This window comes from Drosophila busckii, chromosome 2R, assembly GCF_011750605.1.
Source record: "Drosophila busckii strain San Diego stock center, stock number 13000-0081.31 chromosome 2R, ASM1175060v1, whole genome shotgun sequence".
Classification (NCBI taxonomy): Eukaryota; Metazoa; Arthropoda; class Insecta; order Diptera; family Drosophilidae; genus Drosophila; species Drosophila busckii.
The window spans coordinates 22,637,684-22,662,801 of record NC_046605.1 but is presented as its reverse complement, the minus strand read 5'-3'; the positions used below and the strand labels follow the sequence as shown (position 1 = coordinate 22,662,801).

At 38.8% G+C, this 25,118-nt stretch overlaps 3 protein-coding genes across 8 annotated transcripts; 1 reads left to right on the top strand and 2 right to left on the bottom strand.

Annotated features, from left to right (window-relative positions):
* Nucleotides 1-1,704: 1,704 nt before the first annotated feature.
* On the bottom strand, nucleotides 1,705-21,051 carry LOC108602917. 4 transcript variants are annotated; one of them, XM_017991252.2, is made up of 16 exons: nucleotides 20,965-21,051; nucleotides 19,740-19,936; nucleotides 17,631-17,858; nucleotides 17,261-17,571; nucleotides 16,541-17,202; nucleotides 15,608-15,995; nucleotides 15,267-15,486; nucleotides 14,953-15,187; nucleotides 14,389-14,885; nucleotides 14,207-14,322; nucleotides 14,019-14,145; nucleotides 13,736-13,954; nucleotides 8,198-8,341; nucleotides 7,956-8,135; nucleotides 7,297-7,898; nucleotides 1,705-2,407 (listed from the first exon to the last, which is right to left on the bottom strand). In XM_017991252.2, exons 1-16 carry the CDS (start codon nucleotides 20,993-20,995, stop codon nucleotides 2,128-2,130), a joined length of 4,437 nt encoding a protein of 1,478 aa, XP_017846741.1. In that variant the 5' UTR covers nucleotides 20,996-21,051; the 3' UTR covers nucleotides 1,705-2,127. The 4 variants fall into 4 exon arrangements, with proteins under 4 accessions (XP_017846741.1, XP_017846743.1, XP_017846742.1 ...); XM_017991254.2 differs by having other exon boundaries at nucleotides 14,019-14,082; XM_017991253.2 differs by having other exon boundaries at nucleotides 19,740-19,891; nucleotides 20,965-21,023.
* LOC108602920 (arginine kinase) lies at nucleotides 11,871-13,742 on the top strand. Its single transcript, XM_017991261.2, has 3 exons — nucleotides 11,871-12,096; nucleotides 12,151-12,401; nucleotides 12,465-13,742. The coding sequence occupies exons 1-3, from the start codon at nucleotides 12,088-12,090 to the stop codon at nucleotides 13,570-13,572; spliced, it is 1,368 nt and encodes a 455-aa protein (XP_017846750.1). The 5' UTR covers nucleotides 11,871-12,087; the 3' UTR covers nucleotides 13,573-13,742.
* Nucleotides 21,052-21,341: 290 nt separating the features above from the next.
* LOC108602919 (ATP-binding cassette sub-family B member 6, mitochondrial) lies at nucleotides 21,342-24,670 on the bottom strand. Of its 3 annotated transcripts, XM_017991260.2 has the most exons (7): nucleotides 24,379-24,670; nucleotides 24,003-24,309; nucleotides 23,742-23,941; nucleotides 23,361-23,686; nucleotides 22,890-23,294; nucleotides 22,663-22,831; nucleotides 22,422-22,573 (listed from the first exon to the last, which is right to left on the bottom strand). In XM_017991260.2, coding segments are annotated over exons 1-7 (1,464 nt in total). In that variant the 5' UTR covers nucleotides 24,381-24,670; the 3' UTR covers nucleotides 22,422-22,518. The 3 variants fall into 3 exon arrangements, with proteins under 3 accessions (XP_017846745.1, XP_017846747.1, XP_017846749.1); XM_017991256.2 differs by lacking the exon at nucleotides 24,379-24,670 and adding an exon at nucleotides 21,342-22,038 and having other exon boundaries at nucleotides 22,106-22,831; nucleotides 24,003-24,351; XM_017991258.1 differs by lacking the exon at nucleotides 24,379-24,670 and adding an exon at nucleotides 21,887-21,969 and having other exon boundaries at nucleotides 22,067-22,831.
* Nucleotides 24,671-25,118: the final 448 nt, after the last annotated feature.

Sequence of the window (25,118 nt, the reverse complement as noted above, 5' to 3'; positions counted from 1 at the left end):
CCGACACCAACTGATATTCGTCTCAAGCTTTAAACTGCGTGCCCATGCTTATAAACTCATCATTGAGTTTATTAAAGCTCTTTCGCAGAGCATAGAAATTAAGTTAAGTCTATCGCATAACACTAGACAATTTAATCCGGTCTTATTGACAATCGAATCGCACAGCTAGCATCCGATGCACTCAGCATTTGCATCGCTTTGGCATTCGCAATTTTTAATGCAGCAAGCGAACATGATAACAAAATCTATATGCCTTGCAAAAGCGTAAACAAGTAACAAAAATTTTAACAGTTAATGCAACGAATGAGAGCGTTAGTTATTTTAATGTATGAGCGCAATTACAAAAAATGCAACAACAAACACACACTATTGCAAGCACCGTTCTAAAAATAGAAAAGTAAAAAAAAAACAAGTGAACAAATGTGGACAACTTTTAGATACACTTTGACTAGGGCATCGCAGCAAACACACGCATGTATTCATGAACACATACACACAAAACAGAGGACGCGTCACAGCTGGTTGCTATAGCGTCAGCAACGACGCCGCTGGCTCGTCGGCAGCGACGCTTGTATAGCGCGTCAGCACGAGCATCTAGCTGTAATTTATTGTAATTTATTTAAAAAAAAAAGAAGAATAAATAAAAGCGTAGTGTCCTGGATAGGAGCACCAACATACCAAGTTTGGTTGCTCTACCCCTTATACTTGCTGAGAAACACGCACTCATACAGACGGACGGACGGACGGAAAGACGCACATGGCTATATCGACTCAGCTCGTCGAGGTGATCAACAATATATGTACTTTGTGGTGTTTGCAACGCCTCCTTCCCCCTGTTACATACATTTGCACAATTTCATAATACCCTTTTCCATTTATTACAAAAATTACAAAGTGTATAAAAAGAGAGAGTAAGCGATTGAGAGCTTATACCAGAGACGCTCAAACCAACAATAACAACACAGCAATAAGCCGCGAAAACAATTGTTAGTTTATTAATGCAATTGAAACAACTTAATAATAAAATACTTTTACCAATCTTAATTTGCACTCTTTCACCGTGAATCACTATTAATATCCTTGTTTAAACAAACTAAAACACGCAGATCAATTAATTATATCAGAGATAACAAAAAACACGTCTGTTCACCGCACAGCTAAGACGAATAAATATAAATAATAATTAATTAATTTTATTTATTATTATTATTTTATTGATTGCAATTTTAATCTATCGCTGAGTTGGCTATGATTTTACGTTTTGATTATGCTCTTTAAACAATAAATTACATTAAAAATACCTAAAATTGTAGTATTTTTCACGACATTACAACATTAATTTTGCAATGTTGCAACGATTTTCGTAGTCAAAGGATGGGGTCTTCATTGCTTTGAAAGTCACATTCCACACAAATGTTGTTACACTTTTGCAACAATACAAAATTTCAAATTCAGCTTGTGTGCTTATCATGTCGTAAAGATTTACCAAAAGAGCTATAATGTTGATGATCTAAACAATTTATTCGTATGGATGAAGTTATGTAGAGTCTTTAATGCTTGCTATGGAATTAGTTGCTAAAAAAATTGTTATTTCTCTATTTTTAGTTTTTACATATATAAAATAATAGATTAAATTTGCTTATAATTGAACAATTTTCAAAATTCTTTTTTATTTATTTATATCAAATAAAAATTTTAGAGTCATAAAATTAAGAAATTTTTCCGCGAAAGTATCGTGTGTCACTTTTTATTTTAACGCATTTGGTATAATATTATAATAATATTCCCTATAATTGTAAGGATTTAACGATTTACACATTTGAGTTTGTATGAGAGAATCCACAAGTATATCGGAAAGAACGCTTTGTTGTACAATTTGGGTTTTTGACGTATGATACTTTTGCGAAATTGCGTATATATATCCAATGTTAAAATTACATATGGTGCATTTTTGATTCGACAAACTTAGAAAACAATTAAACAATTGTCTATTGTTTTATTTACTTACTAATTATTTATTAGTACAGTTAACTACTAATGTTTGTCATTAAGAAATAGTTTTATCTAAAAGTCTAAGTCGTCCTTACATTCTTCGTTGATTTTTATCTAAAGTGTGGATTATCAAGTTTAGGGTACCGTAATTTCTGAGGTATTCCGTTTACGCGCTGTCAACATTGCCGGTATTGTCGTCGTTATTGTTGCTGGTACTAGCGCTGATGGACTCGTATCCTGGTCACAAAACGTATAGTTCAGTATCGGATTGAGGGGCTTACTGCATAAGCCGCACATCTGATGCTTGTAAACACTGTAGATCTCGAAATTTAAAATGCTATACATATCGAATTGAATGGTGGAGCTTAATTTCGTGCACTCTACAATTAGCAAGCTTTGTTCATTGAGCTCTACACTGCAATTAAAGGATACACAAAATAAGAAGATTCCGACCTTACTTCATAGCTTGAACATACATAAATATGGAATGGAATAATTAGTAATAATAATCATTAGGTATTAGATTAAAGCTATGGTAAATGTATGATACTTATGCATTACGATAGCTGGCAAAAACCCTCCAACTGAACCCTCCCATAGGGTGCCGGCTGGGCAATGGGTACCGTAGTGCCTTGGAGCAAAGGGCAACCTGCGCCATGCACACGAACACTGCGGTGTCTAGTTGAGGTTAAGCGATAGCGTACATCAGAGGCGCTGTAACTATACCATGGTTGGGGCTGCCTGGCGGTAGGCTTGAAGCGCTATGGGTGATTCCCGGAAACCAAATAATCACAATGGAAGAGCGTAAAGATGAAGCAAGAGCTGGGAATTCAGCCCAAATGTCGGTAGGAGCAGTGGGGGAGAAATTCCCCAGCGTTTCGGCAGCGGCCTCTAGCAGGTCATGTTAGTTGCAAAGCTACTGCCAACAACTAAAACCCCAAAGAATACAACACGTAGAGGCGTGAAATCGACTAAAAAGTCGTTGCATAAAATGTTTGGACTAGTGGATTTTTGCGAGTGGCCCAGGTCCCAGCGTGAATTAGGTTCCATCGTGCATACGCGAGTGCTTATAACTTCGAGCGGACAGTTGCATCAGGTCCCATTGTGTCCCATGTGTGCGTTCATATGTGAGTGCTTCAGTTCGCAAGCCTAAGAACCAATGCCCAAAAATTGAATTTTTCTTATTTCAGCCGCTTGCCGCTTGCAGGGTATATTGAATTTTTCCCAAATGCAGCAAGTCAAAATAAATATATATTATAAATATATAAATATATTTTATTGTTCAAACAGAATGCTTCCAATGCTCTATTATATAATTTTATTACATAGCAGATAAATATTTAAATAGTTAATAATTAATTAATTATCATAAAATAATGTTTTCAACGTGTATACATTCAACATGCACATGCGCTTCACTTTGCACTTTAAATTAAAAAGTGTCATCCTTCCCCTAAAATATATTTCAATATATTTATTTTGACCTGCTGAACTTTGGAATAATTCAATATACCCTAGAAGCGGTCAGCGGCAGAATATATAAAAATTCAAATTTTAAAGTGCTTGGGCTGATCGCTTATGAGTGCGCTGACTGTTGCTTCATACACATGCTCTAAGGGCTGCACGCATACATAGAAAAAATATCAGAGCGCTGCGCAGCGTACTCTTGCTCATGCGTTGAAAGCCACTTAGGCACTGATGTGTGCAACACTGGTTGCCTCTGCTTTGATTTCGGCAATAAGCTTTCGGATCGCGACCTCAGCACGAAAGTTCACAAAGTATGCCAAAAATTGTATGTAACAACTTTTTAGTAGATTTGACGCCTTTAGAAGGGTGTGCTGCGCCTACATCCTTTGATGGGGCGGGGTAGCTCCATGGTGTAAAAACACTTAGCTGCCTTTGCAGGCATGACGACACCCTAAAGTGGGTTACAGAGACTGTGAAGAAGATGCCGGCCTCATGGGAGGGTGCCAAGCTGGAGGTAGTGGATAGAACACATATTCCGTCTGTACCAAAGGCGAAGGTACTCTTCCCTAGGGCCATCCCGACGGAGCAGGCGATGAAGATCCAAAAATGGCAAAATTCTGACGTGCCCACTGAAGATTGGGAAGTCCTGCATGCCGCCAAACTACAGAGCGAGGGGCAGTGTGTGATTATTCAGATCGGAAAGGAGGCCGAGGATCTGCTATATAAACGATTCAGGAAGATGGTGTGGGGCGTATGAAAGACACGGCATCCTCTGCCGAGTCTAATCCAGATGACGACGAAGAAATAAAAAATACTGTTATAGAGGTCGCATCAGAGCTGGAGTTACCCGATAATGCTGAAGGTAATTCAGCCTAACGTTCATAAGAGTAAGCTTGCGTCGGCGGAGCTCATTTTAACCCTAGAGGAAGGGTCCGCCGATTCAGTAACTCCAATACGTACTACCCGCCACCGGTAAGCAGAATTAGAGCGGCCATTCTGGTAAGGAAAGGCATCTATGCTTATCTAATGTCTAATTACAGTACTGACGATCTAACACTCGTGGCGCTTGAGGGCGATAGGGACGAGCCACTGATGCTTGCCTCTGGCTACCTGGCGCACGACCAACCAGAGCCGACTGACGAGCTTCGGCGACTGATCCTAGAAATGTAAAAGAAATGCTCATAGTTGGCATGGATGCTAATGCACACCATGGCATCTGGGGCAGCACCGATACGAAAGCAAGGGGTGAGTCAATCTTAGAATTGTTACTAGAGACTAATTTAAGTACAGAAAACTTCGGAGAGGAACCTATGTATGTGGGCCCAACCTCGTCCAACGTCCTAGACCTTACGATTAGTTCATGTTAAGGTCACGGAGTGGAGAGTAATACAAAGAGACTCCTCTTCAGACCATAAATATATACAATTTAACGATCAGTATTATGGCTACAGGTCAAAGACAGTGTACAGAAGCCCTCGGAATATCGACTGGGTAAAATACAAAGAAAAAGTTAAGAAAAGTCTATCGAGCTGTCCCAAAATTGCCTCATTAGGTGACCTAGAGAAAGTGGTGCAGAATATAGGGAACAACATTCTGAAGGCATATAAGGCAACCTGCAGACCATCGACGCAAAGACGAGAGGGAAAGCCACCAGCACACTAAAAGACTCCCGCAAGGAAGTCCACGATCTCTTCAATCTTGCCAAACAAGCGGACGATGTCATAGTATGGAATGAATACAAGACGTGACTATGGCAGTTCAAAGCTGATGTAAGAAGAGCCAAAAGAAACTGTTGGAGAACCTTCTGTGCGAGCATAGAGAAGGTCTCACAGACAGCAAGGCTCTGGAAACTTCTATCTAAACAGCCGGCAATTCAATGCCAACTCAAAACAGGGGATAAAAGATGGACAGAGAGCCGCCAGGAGGCACTAGATGCCTTTCTCACCGCACTCTTTCCAGGCTGCACAGAAACACAAGACAGTGTTGATACCCATATGGTAGCAATGAGAGGGACAATTCCCAAAGACCTAACAGATCCCGTCCAATGGGCCGTTGACTCATTCTCGAGTTATAAGTCCCCGGGACTGGATGGGATCATTCCAGCCATGCTTAGGACGGTCAAAGAGAATGTCACACCATGGCTAAAGGCTATGTGTGCTATGTGCTTGTCGGCTGGAGGACAGCCCGTGATATATTTTTGCCTAATGCGGGCAGTTGTAGTCATGGGTAACCAAAGGACTTCAGGCCAATTAGTCTAATCTCAATCCTACTTAAAACGCTAGAAAAACTCCTGGAGATTCATATAAAGAACTCTGGCAAATTCAAAATTAGTCCCAGCCACCATGCATACACAAAAGGTAAATCAGTGGAGACAACGCTTCACTCGGTAGTAAGTACTATCGAGAAAGCACTACAACACAAGGATTATGCACAGTGCATTCATCAATGTATGTATCAATGTAAAAGCTGTTGAGCTGCAGAAGAGTTCAAGCTGAATCGGCTCCAGCGATCATAACCAAAGAAGCGCACAGGGGAACCCCGCAAGGAGGTTTCGAACTTATAAAGAACTTTAACAGGAAAGCACCCAAGATAACTGCCTATGTGGATGACATAGGCTTAATAATCACGGGTAAATTTCCATCGACCATCAGCTCGGTCATGGAAGGAGCACTAAGAGACGTGTTAAGGTGGGCCACAAGAGCAAACCTGGACATAAACGCGGATAAATCTGAGTTGGTTCTTTTCACTAAGAAGTACAAAGTTCCCAGATGGATTCCGCCCAAAATAAAAGATACCCAACTAACACCACGTAAACAGGTAAAATACCTAGGAGTGATACTAGACTCAAAACTAACATGAAAAGCCAATGCTGAAGACAGGGTGAGGAAAGCTTCCGTTGCACTCTATACATCACAAAAAATGTTGGGTAGCACATGGGGCATATAAACCCGACTGACATACTGGATCTACATCTCAGTAGTAAGACCTATACTACTACATGGAATACTAGTTTGGTGGGAAGCCACCAAGAAGGTAACATTCCTAAGACAAGTGGAGGATATACAAGCACTAGTCTGACTAACGGGAGCGCTAAGAACTACTCCAACAAAGGCAATAGAAACAAACACGGGTGTCCTCCACCTTGACATTCAAGCCCGCCAAAAACTAGGTCTGACTGAAGATAATGGCTGTAGAAAATGCAAGGAACAGTAACATACTACAAGAACTGACTGAAATCTAAAAGCTTTTCCATAGTAAAGAAATTCCGGCAATGCTAAGGACCAATATTGGTCTAGGTGAGGTCACCTTAGGTGACCTACCGGTATAACCTAACCTAAACTATGCATTAATCGCAATCGGCTTCGCACAATTACGGGTAAAAATAATGCAAATATAATTGTTTTTTTTTTTTAAATTACTTAAAATTTAGTATTACGTATATAAAATATAATTATTATTATATTATACACATGTATATGTTAGAACTAAGCGTGAAAAATTGAAGCTTGATGAAACAATTTTTTGGCTACTAGAACGGCACACAGTGTACGATTTAGCCAGAGTACGAGCTCTACTTTTATATATACTTTGACGTGTCAGAAAGCGCACCCCGTTGTCTATGTTGAAAATTGAAAAGTAAAATTATTTTAGGAATTATCCTAAAATATTTATCCGATCATTTTGGAATTTCGATCAAGAACATGTCAAAGAGTTTTTGTGAATTTTTTTAGACTTTCGAAGTGTATAATATTTCGATGATTTTTCATAAAAAAATTGATTACGAATCTTTTTTTTTAAATTTGAAAATGCAAATTTTAGAATAAAAAGCTAACTTACCGGAAAGCATAGTCGCTTGTATCTATAGGCCACTGATAGGGCTTCAAGCGGAGATCGTGCGGTATTCGCTCCTGATTGAGATAAATAATTACGGGATGCTCATCCGACTGACTGAACTTGCCGTTACGTGCTCGAAATTCAAAAAAGTTCTCTCCAAAGTACACACGGAGACCGTAATTGTTACCCATACTGTTGGTATTATTCTGTTGGGTAACAAATACAGCTATTTTTGGCATTGGCGAACAGTCTGCAAAGAGCAGTGTTAGGCAATCTGACTGCGCCATAAAATCTTCCAGATTAATCAAATGATCATCGAAAGAATTTACCATGCCATTGATTACTGAGCATGAGCGCTTCAATCCAGTATCGTAGCTCAATTCGTTCGAGGCATCAAACGTAGAGTCAAGCCTAAATAAAAATGGTATGTGATAAATACGCCAGCTCACACCGTTCATCTCCACATTAATCCAAAAATTATCACGTGGCATTTGCATGCTTATATTGAGCTCTTGATTCATGTGTAAGCTATGTACTTTATGCGAGGAAAGCGATGAAACCAAGTGATCGACCCGCGTCGACCAAAGCTCAAACCAAGCGGGCATCTGTAAATACACAATAGACTATAGATATGTTTATAATTTAATTTTCTTTTTACTTGCTTTATTGAACTTCACATCAACGTCATACTGTGTTATGGATGTGAAGTTTTCAAAATTGTTACGCTTGCAATACCGCGAAGTAGGAATGGGTGTGAATTTAAGCACTTCGATGGGACAAGTTTTAGTGTCCATTAGGGAAATCTTGTTGGAGTGCCGAAAATCACGAGCATGCTCTGAGGGCTGACAATGACACACATATGTAAAGTAATATTCATAGTATGTATATAATTAAAGATACTTACTCCAGCCCGTACGCCAAATTGCACCTTGGATCCCTGCTCTGGACATTCGCTGTTTCCACCGACTAGACCAAATACCACAAAACCATTCAACGTGTGCGGGCGTTTGGTTAAGACAAGTGGTTCGTAAGTTAACTTCGAGCAGGCCTAAAATACATTTTATGGGTCAATAGGAGCCACACACATTAGTGTTTAACGCCAATTCAGTCAACATAATTGATTCGCACAGTTATTATATTATGTAATAGAAAATCACTCAGATATTCCAAAGATAATATAGTGCATTAACTAAAATTTACCATTGAGCATTCTTGAGTGCTTTGATGAAATAAGGTTTGAAAATGAAAATTTTATCTGCGACAATTAAGCCCTTTTCATCTTTCCCAACTTTTGTTTTGTATTTTTGGAAATATAGAATAATTACTTTTTGAAAAATATGATTGAACTAGGGGTCACCCTATTCTGTGATCGTTACACGAGCACCGCCCAACCCCAGTTTTTATACACTTTGACATTTTTGTAAAAAAATGGAAATGTTTGTTTTTCTGTATAAATGCCTGTTTATCAGCAACTATTTATGAAGTAATTTTAAAATCTGTCATTTTCAATTAAAGTCTATGAAAAATATTTAATACGTTCGGCATGTTCAGATATAAATTTATTCTCGCTGTAAAAGATATTCAATGAACGGCAAAATATAAAACTCTGACATTTAAAAAAAAATTATTATTATTATACATACACACTTAACAGCTTAACGTGGCACAGCAAGCATGGCGTGCATGGCGCGCCAGCAAGAGTTCCTCGATATCATTTCCAAAGGGGGTTTCATAAATCTATTCCAAATTTATAATTGGAGCCTTTGGTCTCTCCGAGTAGTCTTCGAGATCTTGTTGCTTACACAGACAGACGGGCATGGCTATATCGACTCAGCTTGTCTTGCTGATAGAAGTATACATATAAAATACATATAAAACTATGGGATGTGAATCTTCAAGAAACCCTTTTAAATTTTGTAAAAAATTGAAATTTGTCAAGCTTTATAAGACAGGTCTAGTCAATTAGAATGATTCCGTATACTGTGAAAAATTTTGGATTTACATAATGAACTTTTAAATTCTGTAAGGCTTAATAGATAGATAACACTTGCGCACGAACGTGCAGATTTAAATTTCTCTACCTTATCCGTTGATACTTATAAAAGTCTCTGGGTTTTCATATCGTGTAAATACTTACAGCCTACATTGAGCAGGAGGCAGACAAAAGAGATGATGATTCATATGTGCTCGCGCGCTTAGTGCACTTTCTCATAGGCTAAGAATGCAGCAACGTCGATTTCGCTAGTTGACTGGCACATAATAAGCACTCACAGCCGAGAAACAATCAATCATCCCGACACATCTGAGCTACTCTACGTGTCATAGACGGGCACTGCTCTTAACAGGTGAGTCCACGGCTAGTATGTTCGTTGTCGTGCGCTGCTCTCGCACTGCTTTTGACGCCAGTCTGTTGATTTGGCTCGGGCTGACCGTCGATGGGTTCTGTTAATACTTAGTTGGTTTGGTTTGCTCATAGTTTGACAGTGTTTGCTGTTGTTCATGTTTCGCTTTGTGCTGTTCTAAATAATTACAAATCTCTGTGGTTGTAGTCAGGTGTCAAAAAAGACAAGTTAAGCAGTATTAGTTATTTCCCTTCCAAGGTCCATACCTGTGCTGACAGGTATAAGAAGAGAGACGATGGCTAATCAACGTTGGAGACGTCGCTCGAGCTGAGCACCTCGCTTAAGCTCTATATATTCGCTCTGCATAGCTACTAACCAAACTGTTGCTTCAGCTTGACTCCTCGACTGCTCAGTTGCACGCTTACTATTTAAGCTCGTGCGCTCTCTCAGAAGTGGTTACGTAAGGCAATAGGCATAGGAGTAACTTATGAATGCACTACACTCGCCTCCATATTCGTGTGGTAGCATGACGATATTCTTCGTTCTCTCTCTTTCTTGACATATTATTGCATTCTGATCGTTCATTTGTGATATCGGTGCGTAGCTAGCAACAGTTAGGCTTGTCACTCTCGAAAACTTAGTTGGACAATATTTTTTAGTGTCCTCACTATCCCTCTAATCACTGTTATCAAGCAGGTTGAGCTACCTATTGGCATGATTGTCTTCGCCTTTTGCACATGTAACATGTCTCTGTGATAATATGTTGCACGCTGGACTTTCTTTGTATCTCTGCGAAGGCAGTAGAACTATACTTGTAACATCTTTATTATCTGTACTATGTTTTCTTGTGCCTAATTTGATTCGATCAATCATTACTTATATATTCTTATTGATAGCATTGCCATCTCATTCACTGTTTTGTCTTGTATCAGTAGGTGTGTACACCTAGCATAATTTGTATGCTTGTGGTTGTACGCCAGTGTTTTTAAGAGTGAGTGCACTATTGCCGCTCTCTGCTACAAGACACACAACATAAGCGTCGACAGACAAGACAAACGTTTACTGTTTAACAGCGTCAGATACTCCACCCCTACAAAAGTTTAAAGCAGCGCGTGCACGAAAACCATTCCCTGCAACATTTATGAAATTCTATAGTCTTTAGTTAAATGTACATTGTATATAAATGTATATGTTATAATGTATGTACGCATATACCATACTACAGGGCTTCGCTTTTTCCGTCTTATATCAGTTTTACTTATTGCTTTAAATACTTTAGAATAGAGGTGGGCAAACACTTGCTCTCACTGTTCCCAGTACTATTTCAGTTAGTTTTACTTTTATCTTTTTGTCACCGAGAAAACAACAAAAATGTTGTACACCTTGCGAACACGAAGCACTTTGAGTATATTCCGATTTTATTTAAAAAATTGTATTAAACATAAAAAAAATTTTTTTTTTTTTTTGAAATTAAATATTTTTGATATGTACATATGTGCTAATGATTTTGCTTGAAACTTTAAAATTATTGAAGGAACAAATGAAAAATGGTTTTACATTCAATATAATTTAGTGAAGGAAAAATGATGATTATATGTATGTAGGTGCTTCCCAGCAATCCGTATAAAATCAAAACAAACTGATTTACGCCCAATATATTAAACTCAAGCCCTAAGAATATTTCAATCGGATAAATAAAGTTATTAATTTCCGCTAAGTAGCTGACTTTACGACGAAAACGAACTATGATGCGTAAGCTCGTTTGTGAATGTTAGTGTGTGTTTGCTGCGGTGTCTCAGTCAACACTTTGTATTTAATAAATTGTCGTGCCCAACTTATTTTTCTTAGTTTTACCTATAATAATTACTTATTGCTTATAAATAATGATTTACTCAAGTTATTAAACATTTTAGAATCGTATTGGAAATTCAATTGATATTTTCTTTGGCAATATTAAACTAGTGTATTTTTAGATTACAAAAAAATGTTTTACGGTCCCCACAACAGACACATACATAAGGTATATTCTTTATTTGTGTTTCTCTATATTTTGTCGATGTTAAAGATGCTAAAGATAAAAATCCTGTCTACCACTGGAATTTCTATGAGGTCTATACACATTGCGAATTCTGGCACACATTTTTCATTTGTAAACTGGGCATGCTTGGAATTAAATGTTGTCAGTTTGATCAATAGAAGTCGAAGCAACTGAGTGGCAAGGGGTTGTTTTAGAAGGCAGTCAGCTACTATACGTTTCAGACGCATTTCTCCCATCGAAAATTTTAATACAAAAAGTAAAATTTTTTTTCTGCACATTTAAGAATAACCTACTAGGCAAATTATAGAGCGCCAGTGCTTTAAACACAATTAACACAGCTTCAAGCACATTTATTTGCTTTTGTGTTCATAAATTTTGGTTTATTTTTATATTTTGGTTCAGTAAATTGACAAAATGACTTCGGTAAGTACATACATATAAGCATGCATAGATTTTATATCCTCAATATTTACATAGATTGAATCAAAACGCGTCCAATATCGCAAGTACCTGGAACGCGCTGGGGTTATAGATGCTCTAAGCAAGGCATTAATAAAGCTCTATGAAGAGCAAAATAAACCAGAGGATGCAATAAGGTTTGTACGCAAGTTCATGTGCGAAAGTTGTCCAGATGATGCGCAGTATGATTTGATGAAGAATGATCTAGATGAGGCCAAATCGACAATATCACGCCTCGAGCAGGAGCTTGAGCGATTACGTGGACAGATGTAAGTCACAAGAGCCATCACCATTACCACAAAAATCTAGACACAAATGTTTTATTTTTGCAGCAAGAAATCGCCGGAGGAGTACGAGGAGCTCACATTGGCTGGGTACAAATCACTCACAGATGATGAGGAGAACGTTAGTTCCCTGCTACGGAAGTATCTTACGCCCGAATTGCTGGAAGAGTATATGCGAATAACCACATCGTCACCAGTGGAGGCTTATCTATATGATTGTGCTGTCTCGGGCTTCGAGCACCACGATTCTCACGTGGGTATCTATGCAGCCGATGCGGAGAGCTATGATGTGTTTAACAAGCTGTTCGATCCGATTGTCAAGGACTACCATGGACAGGAGGAAAACGAAAGCGATGTCTTGCAGAGGGACACAGATTGGGGCAATGTGGACGAGGTAGAAAATCTAGACGCGGAACGCAAGTACATACTATCAGCGCGCATACGTATAGCACGCAACATCGAGGGATTTCCCTTCTTTCCAAAGTTGACAGAGAAGCAGCTCATCGAGGTGGAGGAAAAGGTCCGCGCTGCCACAGAGACGATGGACGGTGAACTAATCGGCACCTACTTAACATTGGGCGATATCGACACCGAGACTCAGCAGGAAATGGTCAAGCGACACATACTTTTCCAGCGAGGCGATGAATACCTTCAAACAGCAGGCTGTTATCGGTTCTGGCCCACCGGGCGTGGTGTTTACCACAATCCTGCCGAAACATTTTTAATTTGGGTCAACGAAGAGGACCATTTGCGCATTATTTCTATGGCACAGTGTGGTGACTTGGGCGATGTCTACCAGCGCCTGGTCTCTGGACTGACTGAGCTTGAGAAAAACCTGACATTCATGCGCCACCAGCGCTATGGCAATCTAAGTGCATGCCCCACTAATTTGGGCACAACTCTGCGTGCATCCGTTCATATACGCCTACCCCTTCTCAGCAAGGATGAGGATCGACTGAAGGCCATGGCCGAGGAGCTGCAACTGCAGATAAGAGGCACTGGTGGAGAACATACATCCATTGAAGATGGCGTCATGGATATATCTAACAAGCGACGTCTGGGATATACTGAATTTGAGTTAGTTAAGTCTCTCCAAGATGGCGTGGTGGCCTTGATCAATGCCGAGGAAGAGCTTGAGATTGCTGGCCAGGAGTAGGCAATACGTACATTATATGTATATAATGTGTATATTCTATTTGTGTCTGTATATGCAAATATTTTTGAGTGTCTTACTATATTATTTAAAAAGGCCCTGAGTACACAGACGGACCACAGACAACTTAAATAAATTTATTCTGGAAATGTTTTCTGGCACTTACCTTCCAATCCTCCGCGTCATCTATTGAGTTCCGCTGTAGATTACCAATAACCTTGAACCAGTTTGACTTGGTCGAAGTCAGGACGTCCAATGTGATACTCCACTTGTGCAACACCTGGTTTTTTTGTGGCTCACCCTTGTGCTCTAGGCTAAAATTGATTAGTTTTTCCATAAGCTCGGGGGTTTTTCGCACGTTCTCCATACAGACAACGCCGTTAACCTACAAATTAACTATTGTGAATAAGGACATTGAAAGAACGATTAAATTTGGGTCGTAAGCTTGCCTGTGTGGTATTCTTATTGTAAATGAGCAAAGTAAAGTTGCGGTCGTGTCCCAAGTGAATGGAGCTAAGTTGGGTGAAACCAAAGATATACATCATCAGGCTAACTATCATGTTGCGTGCGAAGCCACTGCGATTTTAAGATTGGAAGAGTAAAATAAGCTGAAGCTGATTGGGTTGCTAACGCTTACTTTTCTATAAACTCTGACTTTAGCAGCATGCCCCGGAATTTCATTATTTCCTTCAGATTAATATTCATGGTCAAATTTACACCCAAATCTGGGAGAGCATAGCTGATGGGCTGAAACTGTAAAAAAGGTAGGTTTCAGAGTTCATTTTAGATGTATAGATTATATATTTTAGGCATGCATACCAACTGGCTACGACGTTCTGGAAACATGATTTCTTCAAAGAGACCAGCTGTTTTGGTCATCAGTCCACGTGTCGAGGTCACCGCACGCGATTTAAAGGTGAGGCCACTAGTAAGGTTTTGTGGACGGGCAAAAGTGTAGGTTGCACAGCGAGCAGTCTCATTAAGGGTCAAATCACTGTTGAAGGGTATGTAAATGAGGAAGCCCTGTTCGCGGTTGATCTCATGGTCGAGGTTTAAAAATGGATTATAACTCTGGCTGCGCACCGATGAATACGAAGAGTAACGAGCATCAACTTCCAGGGTATGTTTGATTCCAGGAGGCGTGCGGTGTTCCGTTATGTTTCCACGCAATGAAGTCAGCACTGTGGTCTGCAGTATTACATCTGACGAGGTGCCTAGCACTGTTGGGACTGAGTACTTGTTCATGAAGGGCCAGCGCACCGTCTGCATGTTGATGTGGCTATCGGTGCGTATCAGCAGCTGCAGTCGATCCAGAACTGTACAAAAAAATAATGAGTCTTTTCTTTTGAGAGCCGCGGTCAACTGGACCTGGATCACACTAACTGTTGTCATAGGTAAGCTGCTGGAACATGCGTTGATTCAGGTAATAGGATAGTACCGCCTTGCCTTCCATTTGCAGAATAAACTCAATGTGTAGATTCTTCGCATTGACCATAGGTGCTTTAAGCATTGCAAGCAGAGTCTTGATGCTGTTAGCGTTGATGTATTCTGTGGCATTGTGTTTTGACTGCACAGTCTGCCAAATGGCGTCGGGCAGGCCACGAGCCTTAATATAGACCTACATCGAGATAAGTAGAATATTCATTGATAATAATATAATAAGAATTTTTGTCAAGGTTAGGATAATCTTTACGCACTGCCAGCTGACCAGTGAATTTTCCAAGTGCCTCCGTATCGAACTTGAAGTAGGCCACAACCGGCATATCCGAACTAGGATCTCCAACGAGGAAGGTCTGCAGCATAGCGCCGATACCGAATTTTGAGTCGCGATAGTCGAAAATATAATTACCAGTGACCCAGTACCGAGGTTTCGGTTTTTGCGGCAAATGACGATGCATATAGGAAAGCAACCGACGTCTACCAAAGAATAGCAGATTAGTAGCTTGTAAGATTGTAACTCTCTTAGCAGTATTAATAATAAGAGACTAATACTATTACTGCTAGTACTATTACTGAAATAGTCATAGTCTCGACTTACAGATGCTGATAGCAGGGATATGTAGTCTCGGAAATGCTCATTACTGTGGTGCGATAGTAGTTGATTAGGTGAGGGTCCGTTTCGGCCTGTATGATGCGATGAATGCTTATGAGCCGGGCAGCTGTGGGGTTGGATATGAGCAGAAGGGTGACAGCAGCTACGCGCAGTTCTAGGCTGGCATTGCGTGACTCGAAGATCGGCCAATAGATCTCATAGATGCGCTCGGCACGCTTGTCGGCTAATGCTAGCGTGGTCCAAGCGGCCATAAATTTAAGATCCTCATTGCCTTCGTCCATAACAATGGGTTCTAAATAGTTGGCAACGTTACCTAGCTGTAGATTGCTAAGTCCCTGAAGGTACAACATTTTTTGCTCATAGTCCCGATCATCTGTGGCGAGTAATACAAGATAGAGATCGGTATTTCAATGAAAATGGGTTGTCGCTTAACCCTCTAAGCACTTAAATTGAAAGCAGTAGTGAAAAAGCTGCAGGCAATAAAAGTTGCCTTAAAGCCCCAAGGGTGTCTCCTAGACACGAATCACTATTTCACTGGTACAATGCACATCTAATATATTTGCAAATATTTAAAGTGATTTTAATAGTACATAGACATACCTTTAAGCGAAAAATTACGATACTATTTTGTTAAATATATTAACTTTTAGAATCAAAACAAAACACAACTTGCAACAGCTCAGATTTTTTCCGCGAAATATCATATGTTCTTTGCAAATGATAATAAAAAGTACCGTTACAAGTTAATAACAAGCTAATCTTTTACAAGTAATTTAGTATTTGATGTTAACTGCTGATAAATATTCAATTGACGTAAAAGTTTTTACTTTTTGCGGAAATGTCAATAATATAATAAGTGTCTTAAGACACGCTTACGCCTAGAGGGTTAAAATTATCTGATTGGTTGGAAATACTAACTAAGATAAAGATTGAAATATTTTTGTACATATTCCTCGAACTCATCCTTGTCGATGCCACGTGCCACGTACACGTTGTAAACGAGTGTGGCGAAACTTAAAATGGCCGCTTGACGAACATCGGGGCGATCAGGGCCAATGCTCAGAAAATCCTCGCACTCCTTGACCAGGTCGGCGGATAGTTCGAAAATGTGAAAGGGCATGGGTATGAGGAGCTGCACCGCAATTGGTGATTTTATGGCCTTTTCGATAACTAGATGACGGGTTAAGAATACTGATGCCTTCGTGCCAATGCGTGGTATGATCTCATAAAATATATTCCGTATAGTCTCTTGCCTATAGGAGGTGCCGATATCTACCTCGGTGTAGAGTTTTTTTAACGACTCAAAGTCCATTTGACTGAGAAGCCTAATCACATCCGATAGTGTAGAATCGTATGGCTCATCATACTTAAACTCAGTGCTCTCCAGTGCTTCGGCCAAGTTGTCTAGCAGGCCGGCAGCGGCTGAGATGATCGTTTCCTTCTGCTGCGGATTCCGTCCACCAGTCGGATCATTTATCTCAACGGGCTGGAGTTGCAAGTTGGATGCTTCAGCAGACATCGAAGTCTCAATATCAATTGGATTTTCTATAGGGATCTCAGCGCGAAAGCTGAGTGACAATCTGCGGAAACATAACGAATACTATCATCTAGCCCAAATATATTTTCAATATTACCTACTCGGAGTTGATGTACTGAGCTTCACCGGTCGACTCAAAGGTGTGCACCAACGTGGTACCCTTGGCATGGGCGGTATTCAAAAAGTAGCCCGTCTCATTATGCGGTAAAATGCCATAGATAGCCTCGTTGCCAATAATCACGCTCTTCTGATGATCGAACTCACAAGTATTTGGTGGCACATTGCTGCGCGTGATGTGCACCGCCTCCGAGTACGGTACACAGGTTTTAAGCTCGGGAGTTTTACGTATGGATATGTAGTTGGTTTTGTTAGAAACGAAATACTCAGTCTGACAGTGGCCGTGAATACCCGTCTGTGATAAAATTATTTGAACTACATTTGGTACGGTTTTGCAAGCGTTCTGCTACTTACCTCGACTATAACAAATGCACCGCTGGATTTCATTTGAAACTGCAAAGTACTGGCAATAGCACGCTTGAAATTCATTGACCAAATGGGATCAGCCTCTTTGAATATTAAATGCGAGATAAACCCCTCTTTTGTTAAGACTATCTTAAAAGGCTTATACGGAGGATACATTTCTTTGTTTTGAAGAAATTTGTCACCAGAGTTATTCAGCGTAACATCGTCGATAACAAGCTACATACATGCAAAGATAAATATAGTTTACTTTTTTTGGGCAGTGAAATTATGCGATTAAGTCTCACTCACAAACCCATCAAAGAGTACTTAATCAGTGCGCAATGGACGATTTACAAATGGAAAACTGATCTCGCCTATATATAAATCATGCCTGATAAGTCATAATAATCTACGCTGATTAATGTATGTAACATGTATGTGTATGTATGACACTATATACATACATACCAGAGAACGGCAATGGTACACCCATCCAAAAAAATAACATGTTACTAACATGTACACACAACTGAAATCGCGGCTGCAGGCAGCCTATGCTTATTGCGCGGCTATTTGTTGGACAGCCTACAATTTTCTGAGGGATGTCAAACAGACACCCGTCGATAGTACGCAAAAAAAAAAGGTCATTATATTTTTTGTGCGCCTTTTATTTGCTTCTGTTTCGCTAGTAGCAAATCGGTACCTGCTGTCGCGTCGGCGCCGCTGCCAGTGCAGTATAGAGCGAGAGAGCTAGCGATATTTTTTCTCGCTTATGCTTATATGCCTGCCGATCGTATTTTGTGCGCACGCACACATTTTTCTTTGCCCTTGCTTTGAGACATCCCTTCTATTTCTTTGCATACGCGTATTCGCGTTTGCTCATGCTTGTGGATGTGTATATGTTGCTCATAGCCTCGAGTTGTGTTCGCGCGTACATACCCACACCCATGACTTGCGGATGACACCATGTTGCTAAAATAAATGCCCTGCCGTTCTCTGATACATACTAGAAATATAACATATACAAGGGTAGTCAAAAGTATTTTCACAAAACGAAAGTTGAAGGTACTCGACTCGCCAATTGAACATTTGTTATTGACATATTGGTATCAATGGAAAGGTCTTCAAATTCCTTTTTTAATGATACAAAATTTGTCTTAACCCATTAAGTACCCATTAAAAAATTGTATTTTTTGTAAAATGCAGGTTTTTGAAATTTTTTTCTAAATTTTTAAAAAAAAATATTGGGATGCAAAAAGTTGCCCCTATCTATATCAATAGTGTATTTTGCAAAAGATATAATTTTTTAATGGGTACTTACTTAATGGGTTAAGACAAATCTTGTTATTCATTCAAAAGGCATCCTGAAACTCTACTCGATACAATATTAAGTCTACACACAAATGCTCAATTGCTCAACTTTAGTTTCGTCAAAATATTTATGCGCACTAGTGTATGTAAAAACGTGTGATTCTAGGAATGCACATTCATGTGAATGAATAAATATAGATTTGAAATCTTATTTCTTACACTACATATGTATGTAGTATGTACATATATACATATATATGTACGTATCTCTGCAGTTTTAGCTTGGACTACAAATGTCTAGTTCTTTGTCTTACTATGGTAGATGAGTCATGGGGTAGGTCTAATTGTAAGTGTTCGCAATAATTTATATTAGCAGTGTCTCACTCGAGAATATCCAATGAGTAGTTATCCAATTACAATAAATTATAATCTAATCCGATGTCATGGATGTGTCCAAAGAAAAAATTGTTCTTATTCTGGGAATGGTTCTTTATGTCTGCTTACTAAGCAGTACTCTAGTAGATAACATAATGCTCGTAGGATTCCTGGGTTGGTGTTCTTGTTCATATGTGGCTTTGTTTGGACTGGTCAACGAAACCGCAGGGATTTGTACATCATATACTTATATATGACGTATATCGATACATACATATGTACACACATATGTATGTAGGTATGTACATATGTAGGTACAAGCATGTAAAATGTAAACACAAATACTTTTGCGATCGTATAAATATTATTACGATTTACGCATAAAGTAATTTATCTGACTGTAAAAGCCTTATTGGAGTCGGTGGGACTTACCGCTGCTGCCATAATTAGCTCACTTTGTCGCTGCAAAGTTAATTTACCGCGGACAGTCCAACCTGTTGTTGGTGGTGTGGGGTCTCCTTCGTCCTGTGGCTTTGAACCGACAAGCACATTTCCGACATATTCATACAACATTTGCTTGTTAACTCCAATTATGTTGAACGCGCGCACATATATAATCAGAAATAGGACTAGAAAATTTAATTAAATAATTGACGATTTTCGTAGAATATGTACATATGTATGTATGATCATATACATATATATATATATATATATATATATGTATATGTGAGAGTACATATTATAATTAGTGTACTTGGTGACATGAGGGATCAACAGCATCATACATATGTATGTATGTATGTACATATATTTTAATGTAATTTAGAGTGGATGCCGCTCTTAACTATGTATATACACACATGCATATGTATATGAATGAACTTTTTAAAACATATGTACATACATATGTACTAGATTGCAATATATTAATATACATGTGTATGATCATTAATGTAAATACATATGTACATGTTTTTATTATTAGATTTTTTTTATTTAATCACATGACGGACAGTTTTTAAAATATCTTAGTACTTTTTACATCATTTTATTAACTCAATATTTCCTATAAATATACATATGTACATGTTTTTATTATTAGATTTTTTGTTTTTTTTTTCACACGACGGACAGTTTTTAATATATCTCAGGACTTTTAACATCATTTTATTAACTCAATATTTCGTATGTATGTATGTATTTCCGTGTATGTACATACACGGCATTCATATGTGTATATTTTTAATATATTTAAATAACTGGTATATATGTATGAAATACATATGTAAAGGTATAGTAAATACATATGTACATACATATGTATCATATCGTTTGTTACCAAAGGGCGAAAATAGCTATTTAAATATAAAAAAAAAACATTCATACATATGTATGTGCATTGGCATTATTTATAATGTAAGAGATTACAATTACAAACATACTTTTTTTGTGTAATAGTGTTTTAAATGAAACATTACGTCATGTTCATATGCATACATTGTATTGTACATTGCTTATATGTATACATATGTACATAAAATAATTGATATGGCACATTGGGTTTATCAATTAGGTTATATTTTATGTTGTATGTATGTACGTGTATACGTATATATACATACATACTTAATTACTATTTCTACTTCTTACGTACACATAAATACGGAACACTTAAGTCGCCGCATGATTTACTAAGTCGAAGCACTTAGTTTTATTCGTTTTAACGCTCAAAGATGTTCTCAGATGTAGACAAATGATCAAATAAACTTCCGATAATTATTTGCCTTTGGCGTAATTGCTGCGAGATCTACTGGAATTCTAGGTCTGCTCCGGTTGCGATACATTTACGAACTAAAGCTGGCTTCGAATTGATGAAGCTTGTCTTCTGGCCTTTTGGCAGGTTCTTACTGATAACATGCGGTAAGCTTTTTGCGATTCGACATCTGACATGGAATAATGTAAAGAGAACGGCTCCCTTAAATGCTTTTCTATCAGTGCACTACTGATACGCTTACAACATTCAGAGAACCCTTTGTAAGAAAACATGCTTATATGCATGTATTTATTATTTTACAATAGTGTCGATAAAAACAACGACGCATTATCAACAATAAGATTACTACTAATTCATTATTATTATTCATTGCCGACAACCAGAACGTCCAGCGCATTTAACCATTATGTGACGCTGTTGCACTTTTAGATCCTCTGTCTTCTAAAAGACTTTGTTCGGCATCTAGGTTTTTGAGCTGTTGCTGCCACATATCTGCATAAACGCCACCGTTTCGTTGCAGCAGCTCCTCGTGCCTGCCACGCTCCATAATGCTACCCTCATTAAGTACTAGAATCTCGTCTGCATGTATAATGGTCGAGAGGCGATGAGCTACAATAATTGTGGTGCGATTTGCACAGACTCGCGATAAAGCTGATTGAATGTTGCGCTCCGTATGGGTGTCCAGTGCCGATGTTGCCTCGTCCAGAAGGACAATAATTGGGGACTTTAACAGTGCACGAGCAATAGCTACACGCTGCTTCTCACCTCCACTCAGACGCAGGCCTCTTTCGCCCACTTTTGTTTCATATCGATCAGGAAATGTGAGTATTCTCTCATGGATATCTGCAGCACGTGCGGCATCATAGACTGCATCTGGAGTTGATCCTATTTTGGCATATTCAATATTGTAAAATATTGTATTGTTAAACAGTACTGTATCTTGAGGCACAACACCTAAAAAATAATGCAAAGACGTACGTACATATAAAAATAGTAAAATGGTCTACAGGCCAATGCTAACCAATAGCCTTTCGGAGACTTTGTTGTTGCACCAGTTTAATATTTTGGCCATCGATAGAAATGGAACCAGTCTGCACATCGTAGAAGCGGAAGAGCAAACGCATAATGGTACTCTTGCCAGCTCCAGATGGTCCTACAATTGCCAATGTCTTGCCGGCGGGCACTGAAAAGCTGACATTCCGAAGCACCAGTTTCTCTGGCGTATAGCCGAAGGTAACATTAGAGAAGTCAATACTACCGCCAGCAGTAAGTAACTGTGCACATCCTGGAGCATCTACAATCTCTTCATTCTCGCGTAGCAGATCAAACATATTCTCCATATCTACAAAATTTTTTTGAATCGCCCGGTAGTAGGTACCGAACCAATTGAGCGGCATATACAAATCCATTAGATAAGTCGAGAAAAGCACAAAATCACCCACAGTTAAAGTCTGCTGATGTGCTACCAAATAAACGCAGAGCAGCGAGCCTGCAAGTAGACCCAAACATAGAATGATATTCTGAGCGGTGTTTAAAATGTTTAGAGTTAGCATAGAAAGGAACTCCTCTTTTTGATACTTGAGTATAGCCGCCCTGTAACAGTCTACTTCATAGTGCTCGGCTCCATAGTACTTGACCGTTTCGAAGTTAAGTAGAGAGTCAACACTACGAGCGCGTTGCTCGTTATCCGCCAAATTCATGCGTCTTTGATATTGCGTGCGCCATTCAGTGATGACAATGGTGGAAGCTATTTAAGGATAAGAAATGAAGAGCGAGTATAAGGGTTAATGGAATTGTTGACTTGCCTATATACATAATCATCGTCAGGAACACAATAATACCGAACCACCAGTCGAAGGCATATATAAAGTATATGACGGCCACAATCAGATCCAATATGGTTGGTGTTATAGAAAATACAATATAGTTAAGTAGATTATTAATTGAGTCGGTGCCTCGATCCATGATACGTAGCACCTCTCCCGTCTTTCGTTGCAAATGCCAGCGCAAAGATAATTGATGAAGATGCCGAAAAAGGTCAATCTCGATTTCACGGGTTGTATACTGCTGCACCCTTATCCAAAAGAATGTGCGCATATTGTTTAAAATACCCATACTACCGGTGCCCCCTCCTTGTAGAAACGATAGCGCCACATAAATGAGGACAAAATCCCATCGAAATTCAATTGGATCAATTGTTAGGCTGTCAACTAATCAAATAAAACAAATTAAGATTGGTAAGAACAGAAAACTGTAAGTTTAATTATGCTACGTACCCAAGAGTTTCCGATAAATTGGCAAAAATAGTTTAATAACGCGACCAGCGACAAGAAGAAATATGCATGCAATCACAGCCAATTGCAACATAATATTCTTTTTGGGCCACAAATATGGGAATAGTGTTCGCATTTTACGCCAAGCGTTGCGAAAAGCGGACCCCGTCTGGACATTGGGCACTGAATCCCTGATTGAGTCATTTTCAAGAGGCTGGTGTGGATTGAAGAGATCCGTAACACCGGGTGCCTTCAGGCCCAGCACAAAAATGAACAAGGAGCTTAGACAGCGCATTACAAAAAGCCCCATCTCAATTTGATGCTTGTTGCTGCGGGTCGAAAAATATAATGTAATATAATATTACTATGATAATGCATACTTACTTTTTTAGGTCGAACCACCAATCTTCGTGTCGTAAGTTGATGATTGCTAACGCTTCATTTATCAATGTAAGTGTCCAGAATAGCAATAAAATCAAACCGTGACCACGCGTTGGTAGCGATGGTAGCTGATAGTCACGCTCCTTGAGTATAAGGCAGATTGAGAAAGGATACGAAAAGCACACAGCGCAGGTGTAAAATATCTATAGACGACATATTGTTATGACTGTTATTCAATTAATGTGAGCCCATAAGTTGTCTCACCATATAACCATACACAGCACTGTCCGGATAGATTCGAACATTGAGCAGAAAACGCACTAATGCAAGGATAGGTATAAAACATAGTAAAAACAGCTGGACGCTAAAGACGCGTGATTTTGAGATTTGCCTAGGATCAATACGTGTGGCATATTTGCGATACATCACCAACTCCAAGGACCCAAACAGTAGCAAAAAGCTGCCAAAAACAGCTGGCCCTACTGTATCCATAAAGCAGTGCGATATCCCATGATTGCTCCAAATCAGGCTCAGCGTAACGTTGGGCGGACAGTACAACATTATGGTTAGCCTGAAACTTCTAGAATGTTTATCAGTAATTTACAGGTTTAACAACTATATACATAGTATATGTATTTACATATTTATATCAAACGTATACAGTAAAGTAGTGTGAAAAAGTTGGAAAACATAATGATTGACATAAATACGTATTTATCAGCTATTATGGGAGTAATTCTATGAAGATTCAAGGAGGTGTCAGCTTTTTTCCCCTAATTGTAAACTTGCAAACTCATTCAGTTCCAAACAATTTTTGAGTTATGTAATTCAATTTGGACTCATTAACATTTGTTCAATTATTTTTACTTTGAATGATAAATTGTCTAGTTGTATTATTAAACTAGGAAAAACGTAGACCCGATCGCCTATTATTATTAAGCATCAATATTTTATTTGGTTATACTATCGGATTTTCTGTTGGCTGGGCTGTCAGTTTAGCAGTGTTGGCCGCTATTGAGCGCAAGATTTTGAGTAAAAAAGCTAAAATAAGAGTAAAAAAGCTAATTAACAAGCTATGTATAACCAATTGCAATTGAATATATCTTAAATCAAATTAGTTATCAAATCAGCCATTCCATATTTTCTTCATTAATAAAATGTTTATCTTTGTTCGAAATCGACAAGCATATATCTGTGGCAAATTGTGAGTGTGGCTACATTTTCCGTATACATATGAATTAAATTCAAAACACGAATACTGTGTTTAATATGTTTAATATTGCAATCCGATTTTGTTTGCTCAATTTTGATTTAATTCTTGATTTAGAGACAACATTGTATATTCATTACTATTGCTTTTTTTCGTGCGCAGCGTCGAAT